At 23.6% G+C, this 16,521-nt stretch overlaps 1 protein-coding gene and 2 long non-coding RNA genes across 3 annotated transcripts in view; 2 read left to right on the plus strand and 1 right to left on the minus strand.

Annotated features, from left to right (window-relative positions):
• LOC114129108 (lutropin-choriogonadotropic hormone receptor-like) overlaps positions 1-16,521 on the minus strand; it is a 114,011-nt gene that overhangs the window by 14,155 nt on the left and 83,335 nt on the right. Inside the window, exons 8-12 of the mRNA XM_050201157.1 lie at positions 6,602-6,670; positions 6,429-6,503; positions 5,975-6,092; positions 3,179-3,271; positions 2,938-3,061 (exon numbers count right to left, since the gene is read on the minus strand). Coding sequence (XP_050057114.1) covers positions 2,938-3,061; positions 3,179-3,271; positions 5,975-6,092; positions 6,429-6,503; positions 6,602-6,670 — 479 coding nt within the window. The remainder of the gene's footprint in view (positions 1-2,937; positions 3,062-3,178; positions 3,272-5,974; positions 6,093-6,428; positions 6,504-6,601; positions 6,671-16,521) is intronic.
• On the plus strand, positions 6,217-6,699 carry LOC126550147 (uncharacterized). Its single transcript, XR_007604193.1, has 3 exons — positions 6,217-6,339; positions 6,431-6,517; positions 6,618-6,699. It is a non-coding gene; the product is annotated as an uncharacterized LOC126550147 (long non-coding RNA).
• On the plus strand, positions 13,713-15,016 carry LOC126550148 (uncharacterized). Its single transcript, XR_007604194.1, has 3 exons — positions 13,713-13,884; positions 14,519-14,811; positions 14,874-15,016. It is a non-coding gene; the product is annotated as an uncharacterized LOC126550148 (long non-coding RNA).

Raw genomic sequence — 16,521 nt, forward strand, 5'->3', positions numbered from 1 at the left:
ATATTGTTGTTAATGACGTGTATTTTTAAATACACATCTACGGGTAGGTATTTCCCATATTGTATTAACTTTGTAAATTATTAACTACATACAATTCGTGATTATATAGTTTCATCGAAACTTTAATAGGTATTGTTAAGTATCTCATTTAAAGTTGGAATTTTTTATTTTAAGAGCCCTTTTTTACAAACACCCTAAAGTTTGTTTGCTTTAAATATTATTCGATTAGTTGGCAATGTTAAAAACCAGTATTGATAATTATTTATTTCATATTAATTTCGTAATAGTTTGTATTTTATGGTATTAAAATTATTTACATAATATTTAATAATTATAGAATATACAAAAGAAGATGTTCTTAATTTTGTTTAAATGAAATTGTAATACACATTTTCGTAATTTCTATTGCTAGTAACTTTGGAAAGAAATTTAAAAAAATCCACTATTTAAACAACAAATCCGTCAGTATTAACAAAATTAAACGTTTATTGATTCAAAAAAATCAGATTGATGATATATTTGCTGGTAGGTACAATGGGTATACAACATTAATATTTTTTTTTTTACAAGTTTTTAATATTAAGTATTTGTATGTCTAACTTGGTATATTCGAAACTAATAATTTGTTGTCTTAATTATATTTTTATATTTTTTTTGCAGAAATAAATATTAAATATGTATTTTATAAACATATTATACAAAATAAAAATTAATGTTTCAAGGCTTTAAGTATATAGGTATTTTTAAATTTGCTTAAAACATTGGATATAATTTTATTATTTTATAATTAAAATTAATTATATAATGCAGTAGATAAGTATATTATTTGAAATAGTAATTAAGATTAATTAAATTAAATGATTTAACGAAATTTACATTCAATATTTTAATTAATACACTAAAATATTTTGTGAAAACGAAATTTGTATAAATTTAGGATTAAAATGTCAAAAGAAATTTTATACTTCATTTTAAATAAAGTGTTATTTAGTAACATTTTATTTAAAACCAATTTACAAAATATTTATGTGTATACACACTGCTTTAGGGGTAAGATCAAAAAAAAAAAAATAATAATAATAAGGAACCCCTAAAATATAGTAATAATATATACATCAAATTAGATTTTTATAGAAATCTCCGAGGTCATACTGAGTCATATTTTAATGGAATTTAAATTCCTTCCTACATTATTTTTACATCACAAAATTTGAACATCGTCATACACATTAAGTGTGTGAAAATAAATTATATTTAAGAGACTTATCTATTGGAGACTTTGATTAATATAAATTACGTATCATTAAAATATACACATTTATTTGAGTATTTTTAGCAAGGTACATAGTATTTAATTTTAAAACGTTTATATTATTTCCATTGTTTATCCTAACTTTGTTATTTAAGTCATGATTTCTAACTTGCAGATTTTTTTTTATACTGCAGATATTCGTTTTATGACTTTCATTATTTTATAGGTGCAGTTGCAGTTGTGGTATGATGACAATAATAATTTCCAACTAAAAATATCATGTTTGAGGAACAATATTTTATAGTTTTTGTATGAATATATATAATATGTATACTGTATAGAGTATAAAATATATCATATTACACTAAAACATTTTTATTTTTTTATTATCCGTTTCGATTTAACCATTTTTTTGTAATATTTACAACTATTACCTTTTGAGTTAATGATTTGTAAATTAATTATTTTAAGAAGAAATGTATACATATTTTAAATTTACAATCAATGATGTAGAGTTGTAGACTGTAGTAGTAAAAATAAGTTATAAAGTATTACTCGTAATTATAAAATAAGTAGATTTATTCTAGTTTCACTTGATAATTTTTATAAACTATTGAAAATAGATAAGTGAAGGTTATTAATATATTTTTCTTATGTTTTTATAATTTATTTTAAAATTCACTATAGTGAAATCATATTATATTATAAGCTAGACTTAAACTTCAAGTGATATAACAAGCTAGTATAGCTACTGAAAAATAAATAACTGTCGGCCAAAGTCATTAACAATAAATTGATTTATTGTAGAATGTCCAAACTATATTATAAAGTATTATAAATAACGCATATTTATAGTTTTATTTTTCTTGAAATTAATATGTATTAATGTTCTTTATAAGTTGTAACAATGTTTTATATAATTTAAATATTTTAATATTTTGGAAACTAACGAAGAGCTGTGTACTCGTAGACCTCAAAAGAAATGAATACATTATAAATTTAAAGTTTAATATTATATTGTTTTATTTAAATAAAATAACTTTTAAACTGCTGCTTTTATATTTATTTTTATGATATTCTTAATATTTCTATATAGTCGCATAATCTTTGAAAACAGTTAATTTAATAAGTTAAGTAAATAATTATAGTTTATTTGGATACTTTGAAGTTTATAATTAATATTTTAGTAGGCTAAATACAATTAAGTAATATTATACGTAGATATTTTGAGTTAGTCATTCACATAATCATATACCAGGTTGAAATCATGGGGTCATATTTTACATTCTCTTTTTATATTTTACTCGTATTTTTAAATTGCAACTAATAGGTTGTTGCAATTTATTTGTTGTTATCTCTATTAAAATTTGATGATTGTTGTGCAAAATTTACCAATATACATATTTTACTTTCTATTTATCACTACAAATTTAATGTTGATTTTGTTTTATATTTGAAGTTATATAACCACTCAATAAATAAAATAAAATAAAAATATAACAATCGACATTTTATCAAGTCTCACGTACAAACTTTAAAGTGGGACAGTGACCACAGTGTTCAATCAAAGTTTAATGATGGGTTTATATGGCAAATCTCGATTGATGTTCGTAAGGATTGCGCGTACATATATATTATCATATTATAATAGTATAGTAAAACACTTTTTAATTTTAAATTCTTACCTCCTGAATGAAACATTTCGTCACCGATAAAATTCTCCGTTGTTGAGTGCATTGTTTTTACCGTGGAGATCGGGTCAACAAATGGTATATTTTTGCATTCGTGCATCATTTTTTGTTGGAGTTTCTAAATAATAATAATACAATTTTATTTTTGGTTTTGGTCAGCAACAACTAAACTATATTAATATTTTTTTTTATTATTATTTTAGAAATCGTAATAATACCATATGGCCAATATTACCTCGTGGTTTGCGTATCCTTGAGGGTTGTGTGTTTTAGGAAAATGAAAAGCACAACAGTGATAAGGATATGTCAGCCATGCTTCTTTTATGTTCTATAAAAAAAACCATTAAACGTGTCTTTATAATAACAAGATAAAATAATAAAGTCTGTGGAACGTTTAGTCAAGAAAAAAAATGTCGCCATGTTTTGTGAATGTTTAACAAAATAACGAGTCAATAATATCAAAATATCCATGTAAATAGCATATTCTATTAGTTTGTACACACCCCAACGTCACGTTCTTAATTAAACGCAATCAAGGGGATAAAATGTATGTATAATAATCACTACGAGCACGTAAAGTTAATCCGACCTCGTCTATTTTCGTTGTGTCGATTATTACGATCATGAGAGGTATCTATCGAGAAGTGCTTAAGACGATTCAAAGACGATTCGCGGGTAAAATAATTATACACACAAATGGTAATAATAATGATGATAATTAGTATGGGCCTAAACACTATATATACACATTCCGTTGACGTGGACGGCAAAGATACTATCTAATTCACAGTCTCACAGTCTTGCAGAGCAAACCGTATATGCAAATACATACACACACACATAAGTGTATGTGTATAAGTTATATTATGCTGTATTAGCTCTAGTCCAATGAATAAACCATGAACGAGTAATGCTATTTGGGGATAAATTGCAATCGGTTAGATCGCCGATGACTATATACATACGAGTAACTGTGCACTATGTTATTATACAGTATACACTAATAATATAATACCAAATATGTTATATTAATATACTTCTACTTGTGAAACTTCAATACCGAAACGCGGTCACCGGTCACATTTATAATGACATAATATATTATTTATATAATACTATATACTATGAAGGTGAGCTGTGGCTCACGAATCCGTAGCGTATTCGGTAGATTATAAACACGATTCATTTAACACGGATCGCAAGAAAGAGTTTTATTTTTACTTAATAATTGAGAATACTTATGAAACTAGAGAATATATTGTTTACTTAGTATAATATCCATTGAAACGACTGTAAAATAAAAATAATCCTCGTACATAATAAATATTTTTTTTCTATTATTATTATTCATTTTGATTTTGAGGCAAAATATTTTTCTTTCAGTTATTTAACAATTATAATATTTTGAATTTTGATTTTGTTTGAACACAGTAAATATGGATCCTTATTGCAGGATGCTAAAATATATAGGTATTTAATAAAAAATAAACTAATTTGAACAGTTTTGTTACCTATTAATTGATTAGTTTTCTTATTTTTAATATGATATTATAAGGGGAATATTTTTAGGGTTTTTAGATCATATAATTATGATTTTTTCTAAACACAAAATCTAATCTCTAATTATAATTTACGATATCGGTGATATTTTGAAATGTCCTAAATTATAAAATTTGGACACGATTTTTTATTATATCGTCGTTTTTGACTTTTTAAAATACACGTGATAAACTTGATATTCGATAAACCGAATAATACATTGTGATACTTTATTTTGAACTGACTATAAATATATATATACGATTTTCGCACAAGCCGTGGTTTAAAACTGTACATTCTGCATAGCAGCACGTTTTTTTCTGTGGACACTCTTTTGAGTATTACTTCAATAGTTTCAAACGTTTCGCAAATAGTCCTATTTTTTGTCGATTGAAAATTTCATCCAGTTCATGCTTTTTACGATGGTGTTTTTTGATTTTCACTGAAGAAGTTTACCCAAGCGAAGGGAAAAACTATAGAAAAACTGCGAAACATTATACCTATATTAAATAAATGTAAGCAAGTGTGGTTCATGTTTATAGCTATCCAAACTTCGTTCGGAATCGTTTTTTCGAATTCTATGTTATATAATATTGTTATGATTGTGGATGAATTCAATATCACAACGTAAACGTTATTTGTCCAGCAATGTCCAACTGGGACAGTGGAACACCCAACTTCAGCATTCCAAAGTAAACTTCTATTTTCTTTCAATCTATTTTAGATTTAGAGACCGTTATAAGTATCAGCGGGCCTTTTTAACGTCACAACAATAGGTACTACTTTTTTTTTTTTGTTATTTTATCGCTGGACTCGGGGGAAGACTACGTTTTCTTTGTTTTCCCGCCGAGCTACCATCTTTTATTCATCTAAATAAGTTCCATATACTGTACTTATGCTAAACATTCATTAATTGTGTATAAATATAAAAATAAATAATGAGTAGTAAACATCAGTATCATCATTACAGCATCATAACTTTAACAATTCCTGTGTATTGCATTTAGAATGATTTTTAACCTATTAGCGATTAACCTTTCAGTTCAGCGTGTTTTCCCGCTGCCTTAAACCTCTCGTTCTACCTTACAAATCACTCTTCTTTTTCTTTAGTCTCTAGAATTAGTGTAATGTACCGTTCTACAGCTTCACAGTTTCCATTGCTGTGTATCATGATCAGTATTATTGTTTCTGGAGTAACATTTGTGACTTACAACTCGAATACTACTTCTAATAATAATATTACTACAATTATTACTAGATATAGTTACTACTACTGGTATTTTTATACCTGTGTATTACATAAATATATCAATTAATGTCGGTTCATCTAATTTATCACTTAACATTTAATGAATCAATAACTACTAGTGGCCCCTTAAACACAATTAGATTCTAGTGACCCCACATAGAATTAATCAATTTTTTTATACAACCTTAGTTAAGCATATTATATTTAAATCCATCGTGGTCATGGGTTATTAATTTATTTTACCTTGAAATTGTAGATGGACGGGAAAACGTTCATAGTGTACGTTTTTTCAATTTTTAAAACGTCCAGTTCTTCTAGACCGGCGGTTGGAAGATTTTGGATTGATGTTTCTGACAAGTCTCTGTGGAAAAACGAAACATAAAAATATATCTATATACAGTGACGATTCGCGAAAAATGGTTCGGCGTGGAGAAGTGGGCATTGCAGCTGAAGAATAATGAAAACGCGGAAGGAACAAAAAGTTACGGATGACACCTATTTCAATTCCTCTAAAACAAAACTTGTTATAATAATATAAGTTCACACGAAATTATCTTTGAAACTATTTGTACATTTCGTCCTACTGTTTTGTTGTGTCTTATGTACAGGTAAATGTTCCGAACCCAAATCGTGTTACGTTTATTTAATAAAAACTTCGTAAATACTCTTAAAATATCTTTTGCGTCTTAAAACTTACAGGTTGCGAAGACTTTTAATCCCAACAAAAGCTTGGGCGTCCAGTTTTTGAAGTTTTCGATTGCCTCTCAAGTTACTGTAATAACATAGGTAAATATACAATAAATGTTTTATCTTATTGGCTACTTAGTGAGTATTATTAAACATTTCAAGTTAAACTTAAAAAAAACTTACATTGTGGCAATTTCAGCGTCTTTGAAAGTCAATGGTCCTACTTCGTTAATAAAATTATAATTGAGCTGACTGTAAAAAAATAAATAAAACATCAGAAAATATATTGAATCTTATTTGATGAAAAGTATTATAATATTACCTTGGGTAATATAGATATACAATGGAGTGTAATATATTAATACTTTTATAGTGTATTAAAATAAATAAATACTTATAAAACTTTTAAATCGCATGGTTTAAAATATACATGGGTTATATTATCAATATATTAACAGATTATTTGTTTATTTTTGTTACTATTAAAAAAATATTAATACAAAATATTTTTATATCTTTGTTCTTATTGTCTTATTGTATTTAACTATACAAAATAAATAAATTTAATAATATAATTTAAAATTATAAAAATGAATTTCATGGTACTATAATACAATTATATTAATCATAATATGGAAATTATAATATTATCCTTATATTAAAATAAAATAAAATATTTACTGTATTAAACTAATAGAGTTGTATTAGACTCAGATATGTAATTTTTACTATTTTTAATTAAATATATTTAATTGGGTATCATTTTAAGTATTGTAATATATAACAATTATTATTGATTCAATTAAAATTAAATATAGGTAGTTAAAAAAAAAAAAAAAAACAATGTACAATACAGTTTATTTAAAGTAACCAGGTAAATAATGGTTTTCATTAACATCTGTTATTAATACCATATGCAATTTTTAACTAACACTTCCCGTAAAAAATAAAAGTGTTATGTACTTGCATAATTAAAATAAAACAAGAGTTGAATATCTTAGTAGTTGTTTACGTCAAACGAGTGATATGAATGTTCATCGTTTTATGATTTTTTGTTCAATACTGTAGAACAAGTTACTCTTTAAACAAATACCTATTAAATTTTAAGGGTATATGTAGGATAATTGAAGATCATATTGAATTTTCCCTATAAATTACTTGCTATTTGCAATCTGACACTTTAAGCCATTTATATTATAAGGAAAAAAATATTGTGTCAAAACATTTAATAAGAGCATGGAGCAAGCTAATAACAAACCATATGTTGTTTTAAAAGTTTCAAACTATTACCTATACAATTATATTTACTATTTATATTATTTTGAATTACCTACGTTTATTATAACTATTTACTTTTTATTTGTGTTATTTTGAAAATAAATACTTTAAAGTAGAACTGTTTTAGAGCATTTTATTTTATTTTTAAAAATACAATGAAAAAAATCGTGAAAAAATATTGAAATTAACAGTACCTATATTAGCCTAAAACATAATCGATATTTTTTATTAAGCGGTAATTTAGAATTTTTTTTACTATAGGTTAATAGTTTAATAGTAACCTAACTCAATAAAATGTGTAAATACAGAGTATTCATCGATTATTTATTTAACTATACACTATATACGTATCTAATGCAATTATTATAATTTGAACTCATACGATAAATAAACAAATTCTCTAAAGAGTAGTTTTATTAACGGATTATTTCTCTCATCATAAGTTTTAGATTCTGAACAAAGTGATAAATCTATTGATTTTACAATATGTGTGTGGTTTTACTTTTTTGTGTGTCTGTGTACAGCATAACTTGTCGAAATAATGCTTCAATTTCAATTTTCGGGGGTGGTTTCTGATGGCAAAGTATTCATTCTTGGTACATTATAGAGGTCAAGAGTAAAAATTTTCCAACAGTTTAAAAAAAAAAACGATTTTTTTATATAGCTGTAATTCAAAAACTATAATCACTGTAAATACTTGAATGTTCATTAAATGTTTATATGATCGTTATTATTTATACATGGTTAAATTTTCAAAATATTTTGACTTTTTTAAACTATTTATAGACAACTTATATTTTCAATTTTTCTGAATATTTGTTTTTGAAGTGTCGATAAATAAATTTTGGGTACCCAAAAAAACTTGAAAATATAATATAGGTTTCTCATAAGTCGTTCTTATTGTAGATTTTTTTTTATGCGTTATTCATAATTATCAAGTATTCTATCTAATTTGCCGACTTTGTTTGAGAATACATAAACTATTGGGAGTATTTCCATTAAAAACATTATCTTTTAAATAAATTTAAATCTTTAAATCATGTTTTTTTTTTTTTAACAACAAGTTTTAATAACTTAGGTTAAGTTAAATAACACAATTAGGTAATATTTTATATTGTTATTGCATATTTGATATTTTTATTCGTTTAATAGTAAAAAAATATTTGTACACTAATAATAATCAAATATTTAAAATTTAATTTCCAATCATAGATTTTCAAAAAACATTATAAATTTAACAATTATTATACTTATTATTTATGTTTGATTTAATTTACCTTCATTCAATATTGACATATATATATATACTTAGTATAATAGTTACAAACAAATATAAATCCACGTTTCATTTTCATTAACTAGACAATAACAATTTCAATCCATTATTATCAAATACATATTTTATGGGGCCATTTAAAAATAAATTATTAAACAAAGAAATAAACGGCTTCTTTATAAAAATATATTGTTTTAGACATGAAATGGAAAATTAATTTTCACAATTTGCTTTTATTTTTTACTATAAACGTTTTTTTAAGAGTAAAATTATATTTGTATATACATATATATTATACTATAATATATACGGTAAAATGTGATATTATTTAGTAATGCAAATTGAACGCGTTAACGTCTGAATTGTTAATATATTATACGTAAATATAAAGAGACATTGTTATTTTAAAACTTGTGGTATTTTTGATGTCACGTTAAATAACTTTTTTTACAGTTTTTTATTTTAAATTGTATTAGTATATATTTTATATATATATCAAAAATTATGTAGTAAACCCTTAATTTATTTTTAGACCAATTTAATATTTTATGTTTTTTTAAATTATCAAAAACACACACACACATATACATATATTATATTGAAAATATTTATATAATTTATTATATATTTAATGAATTGTGTAATAAATAAATTCAAAATATGTTTTACTTTACATACGTTTGTCTTAAAGATTATACAACATACTTTTAAAATAACTAAGGATTATGTATGAATCTAAAGTAATTAATGTTGATAGAACCTAGTTGTATTTGCAATTCAGTTTTTAAATCATATATCCCAACATAATAGGAAAAATCATAATTTTAAGAAATATTGCTAGGCGAAAACATAATACCTACTATGTTACATAGGTAAATAAAATAATATATATTTTTTTTTATTCCGATGATGTTCGAAAATTCAATGAATTTCACTGTGGCAGGTATTAAGTAGGGGTTCTTGAATAGGCTATGATTACTGATTCCACCCTCCATTAGAATTATCCTGTTATTATTAGTATATACAATTTTAGATTTACGATAAGTGAACAAGAATATTATAAGCATACTTGTTAGTGCCATTGGTCATTCAACCAATAGAGTCAATCTAGCTTTACTATTGACTCATAACTAACGAAGTGTATTTTAAATTCAGTTTTAAATTTGTATTTTTATCCTTTTTATATTATTTTATTTGTTTTAGTGGCTAAACAAAACTATTTTTTACATTATTATTGATTATAAATTCTGACGTTTTGTGATGGTGAGTGAATAGGGCGACTGACGAGTCTTAAAAGTTCGAATGACAATATTTATTTCAGTTATTGTTATAATAATACTATACAGAGTGATTTGTTGTATTATTTATCATTTAACCATTAAAAACTATAGTTATAATGATAATAACTTTTTTTTAAATAAGAACTAATATTTTATTACTGTAAATAATTAAGCAGATAATTTATGAAAATGTTGATAATATGTATTAGGCATTTAAGTCAAAACTCAAACGAAAAATTTCTTAATTTTTAAAATGTAAATGATAATGATAAAAATTCTTCAATAAATTTTATATAAATACAAAATAAATGTGATATTAATCTAGTTTTTTTAATAAATACATTAAAATTCATATAAATATAATATAACTCTTCCCATAAGCCTGTTCCTGTAATGATGTAGAGTCTACATTGTAGATAGTTAAAATTAATTTTAGTTTTAATTTCATAAATAATTTGATGCATTTATATGAAAATATTGTGTGATATTAACAAAATTATATAATATAAAAAATACTAAAAATAATTTTATAGAGTCTATAATATTATTTTATTAACAGTACCTAAAGAAAGAAAACAATACCTATAGATATTTATTTTACAGAAATATATACGACAAACATTTAATGTGAGCTGAATAATTCTGAGAAAAACCGACTATAAACTAATTTTTTTCTCATTTAATTTTAATATATCAAATCTAATATTTTCATTTCCAACAATTTATATTTGATTTAAATAGATTAGATCAACGAAAGAACGTTGAAAACAATTGAACGTAACTTTCTAACTAAATTATTAATATTTAGATTGTTATCAATAACGGCTACTGTATTATGAATGTAGTATAAATGTTTGTTTATTAACTAATTATACAATGTCAATTGATTATAAATATTAAATACTACATTTTTAAAATCATCATAGCCTTTATAATCCCCAGTACACATATTTAAATTACTCATTACTCAAATTTCGATTCAGATGCATTATCCTTATCGATCTTATCAAAAACCTCATCTGATTAAAAATTTATTGGGGAAAAAGAACAATTTTTATTTGATAAAAATAAGTTGGTATTCTCATATAATATTTATTCGATGGTATAGAAAATTTAAGTATTTTAAAATATGGTCATAAGTATACTTAAAAATTCTATAAATCAAAATTTGAATAAATGAGATTAACTCGATTAACTCACCTAAAAATATAAAATATTGCAGCCATTTTTTTTTACGTAGTAATAAAATATAAATTTTTTCTATGAACTGATTAAAATTAATGTAAAATAATTATCGATTTTGTTATCAGCAAGTATAAATATCGTAAAACGTTTTTCTCATATACTTCAACTCAATTTTCTCCATTGGAAAATTAACACAATACAATATCCTCTTTGAGTATACATGGTTTTCTTTGGTAAACTAAATTTGAAAACTATAATATTGTTTTCTATGGATGTTTAATATTTACATGCACCAAATAACAACAACAATGATATTTGACAAGCTCTGCAATAAATAACAAACTTATATATAATAATGATTACAATAAGTTTTAAGTTTTTTTTAACTATTATTAAAAACTAAAAATGTAATTGTAATAATATTATAAATAGCCATATTATATAATAACATGTATTAACAATTTAATTTTGTACCTGTTTACGTTTATAAAATAGAATTATACAATTTTTATTCGATAGTTGTGATTTTTGACCTGTATTCTATAATTTAAATTTAGTAAAGAACAACCATAGTTGTTAGGGTGAAACATGTGTTTAGTAATAAATCTATTAAAAACGACATTCTGTTTTGTTTAAAATGAAATACGAGAATTTCATCAATCTTGGACTAAAATGTAAAGTACTTATAGCACCAAAATCGAGTTTAAAGATTCGCTCGTTAAAACTTTTTTCGTCAATTTAAAACACATGTATTCTTATTATACTTATCTTCAGGACATAATTTATTCAAAAGATATATCTTAAAGTATTATTATATATATATAGTATTTATAACATACATATGCCAACGTTGTTTTAAGCTCAACTCATTACAAGTTATCTACAGCCGAAACACTTACATGTATGTAAATAATCTACAGCCTATACTTTCTCATTGGTTTTACCATTTATAAAAATAAATAATAATATATATATACACTATAGATTAGGCTAGGTAGTAAGTCTCCATATAGTAAATACTAAATTAATGAAATAACTTTAAACTATTTTAAGCTTTGAAATAAAAAAAAAAATTATCTGATAATTATTATAATATATTTTAAAATTTGATATAATTTGCACTAGTTTATAATAATATTAAAATAGTTTATGAATCATTTAATGAGTTATCGTCCATAAATTAATGAATATGTTATAGGTACTAAACAATTTTTCGATAATATAAAAAGTGTAGTATGTACTATGTACACACATTTTTTAATATAGGTAGTTGTGTACATAATTTTGTTCTGCAAACAGATAAATGTTAAAACAGCATAAATCTCATCTTAACGCATGAATATTTATACGGGTTGCTGACATACCCAAGTCAACGTCTGAAACAACGTTATGATCCAAAAATTATAAGAAAATACAAGGTGTCTGATTACAAAATGATGAAATCTTTTGTTTGAAATGTAAATTAGCGTGAATAACGAAATGTAGGCGAATAAAATGTGTCGTCGAGTTTTCATCGTCGTGTGTCCTTCGAACTAGAAAAGCGTGTACTAATTTAAATATTATACAACGACGTTTATGAGGGTTGAACGTGGAGAATTGTAAATAACAGTTATATAGTGCAGAACTATTTTTGTCTTCGCGTTAATGTCTAAAAAACCATGAATTCAAACGTCATAATAGCGAAATTACATTTTTATGCAATTTCAAATGACTTAAGTTGGATAATATACATCTATATAATTATGCTATATAATTTATGATGTTGATTATTATTCATTGTCTATACTATTGGTGCGGACGGTTAAACTCAAACTTTAAAACCAGATTGAGAACAACTATTAGTTTAATTACTTAATTATATTGTATTTATTTACTTTAATAAAATATTATTTAGAATAAATAAATATGATGGTTTTAAACTTGTAACAGACAACGCACGTACTGCAAAATCTAAAATACAAATTTGAACTAAAAGAAAACTAACTGTAATACGTTTATGAAATGATACGAGTACATTATCATAAAATAGTGTTTTGATTTTAAAATTTAAACAATTTACTGCAGCGTTGTCATTTTAATGAATAAATCATGTACAGATATATTTTACTGTGTTTAAAACTGTATATTGTACGTCAGTACGTGTTATATGGTCACACGTCTCACTGTGTTTGTTTTTTATGCGTAAATAATACATAAAAATATAGTTGATTTAACATTTGAAAGTCTCAATTAATGTATCATTTGAACTTTGTTTTTTAGGTCTACGGCTGATGGGACTGTAATAAATTTTACTAACAATAAAATATTTAAAAAAAAATGATTTTATTTTAAATACAAAAATCGAATATGACACTAATATAATACATGGAATACAACAAAAATTGTATTTAAAATAATATTAGAAATTACATTAGAAATGCCATTGTAAAAACAATATTAAATTAAAGGTAAGTTATTTTAAATTGATTTATTATGGAATAACAAAATATACTAAACAAATAGGTAACCGTTAAAAAAATTGTATAAAATTAAATTACTTTATAATTATTAATTATTATTAAGTATACAAATAATTTAAAATAAATTTAATAGCTTAATTATTTATACTCTATGATAAACAAATATTTTTGTTTTATGAAATTGTTTTATATAATTATGAACAATAAAATGCAATTTCTATTGAAAATAATAAAATTGATATTAATTTTGTAATTCAATAAAGTATTATTTTAGACCATAGTTAGATTTTTAAAATAGGAATTAAATGTTCTTTTATATCGCATCAGTATTGTTATTAAAATGATCACACCATACTTAACAGCTTTATTTTACTAAGGTATAAAGAGGAGGTCTCACTATGTCTGTTTTTGTTAACATACTACCCGTGACTAGCTAAACGTCAAATAGTTAACATACTCCTAGTCAACATTTTAACAGCCTTTTGTCTTAACTTAAAATTTTTCGTAGATAACTTGTGTGGATTGGTACTTAATGGAAATTAAAAATCTAACCTTCAAAATATTTTTTTTTTAAAAAAACCGACTCAAGGAACAATCATATTAAACATACTTCAATTTTCAGATTTTAATATTTTAGGAAAAATAGAAATTTACTCAAGGCAAACACGGTGAGACATCCTGTGCACACATGGGAAGTGTATTATAACATATTTTATAAACGATGGATTTTATTATACATTGTGGAATATTATTATATTATTATCACAATATTTATGTCGTGGAAAATATATAGTATATACCGTTCACGAGGTGCATAATTATTATGTATAATTATGTCATACGAAAAACCCGAGGATACACATAAATAATTAAGAACGTGCTGAAGACTGAAGTAGGAGTCTAAATATTATCAAGGTATTATTATCTATATTGTTACGGTACATCGGAAATACGTCTATAAATTATAACTTTTATAGGTATGTAAAATGCTGCTGCAGAACTTTCTGGCCTGAGACGCTGATATTGAACATTTGATACCTAAATATAAATATTTATAAGATTACTTTGTTTAAATCAAGAAGCAGGGCGTTTATTATTTATTACCATTTTTTTGTTAACGACAGAATAAAACGAACGCTCGCCCATTTTAGACTTCATAAACGTTATTTAATCTTTACATGAATCAATCATTGAATAACTATAAAATATGTCGAACAACCATATTTCGGTCGTACGCTATACACTTTAACCTATTTTTTTTTATTTAACGAAATCTCAGATTGCACACAGTAAAAAAAAAAAAATATTACAAAATAAATATTCGTTTTTTATTAGCTTTTCTACGAAAAATCGAATGATTATTACGCGTACGTTTTAAATCAGTTGCGCTTATTATATATTTACATAATGTATTTTCATACCAGTAGGTACACCACATATATCTACATAATTTATTACTTGGTACTTATACACTCAATATTGTATTCATATCCGTGGGTGTACATGTTATATAATATAATATTATATTGTTTGACGTAAAATTCCTGTAGCATATTGATGAGGTGGGTCATTTCAACAGGTTGCCAGTTTATTATGGTAATCTTACACTTAAAATATAAATGATAATATATTTTTGTTTTTTTTTTTGCATTTGAATCTTAGTTAACGGTTTTAAAAGTATGTATTAAAATAGATAACTACTCATTAATTATAGCTTCAGAAAAAAACTTTTTTATGTCATGTTACTATATGAAAAGTATGTATTAATAAAAACAATGATATGTAATAAACTATAATATCTAATAATAATAATTTAAAAATAGACAGCGATATATTATTTATGTACAGTCTATTCATTTTTGACAGTGCATTATTTTTTACACTAAGTTATTTCTAATCTAAAAATAATTATAAGTAGTTTTTTTCTAGTTTTTTCTGTTTTTATTATATCTAGCTATATTATGTAGTGGTTTTAAATTATTAATATAACAATAAATATTAAATATTGAGACGTAAAAACGTATATAGGTATTATAAATACATAGGGTGATCTATTTGATGTATTACTCATTATTTTAGTTACCTAATACTAACTTTTGTAAATATTTCTTTTACATAATTTTATAATTTTAAAGTTATTCAAAACAACGTTTTTAGAAAAAAAAACTATTTTTTTTAACAAATTTTATGTTTTTATTTTTACTCTTTTTAATGACAACATATATATATGTTTAATTCATATTTCAAAGAAGAATATTGTTCCAAATATTTAAATTTATAAACATCAAATTTCAAAAAAGTAGTGTATTAGTTATTCAATTCATTATTTAAACTTTAGATACCACTCCACTCCGCTCAACTAAACTTAAATACTTATAAATCATAAAAACTTCTCGTCCAAAATTCAATATTTATATATTAATATACTTCAAAAAATATTCTTCTTTAGAATAAAGATGACATTAAAAATATGTTGTTGTTAAAAAAGTTAGATATTATTTTTGAGGTCATATTATTGATATTAAAAATCAGAATAGTTACATAATATCAATTCTTATTAATAATATGGATATTTAATTATAAATTTACAAATCGTAAGTGTTAATAATTAATCTCTAACATTAT

The sequence above is a fragment of the Aphis gossypii genome, chromosome 2, assembly GCF_020184175.1.
Source record: "Aphis gossypii isolate Hap1 chromosome 2, ASM2018417v2, whole genome shotgun sequence".
NCBI lineage: Eukaryota > Metazoa > Arthropoda > Insecta > Hemiptera > Aphididae > Aphis > Aphis gossypii.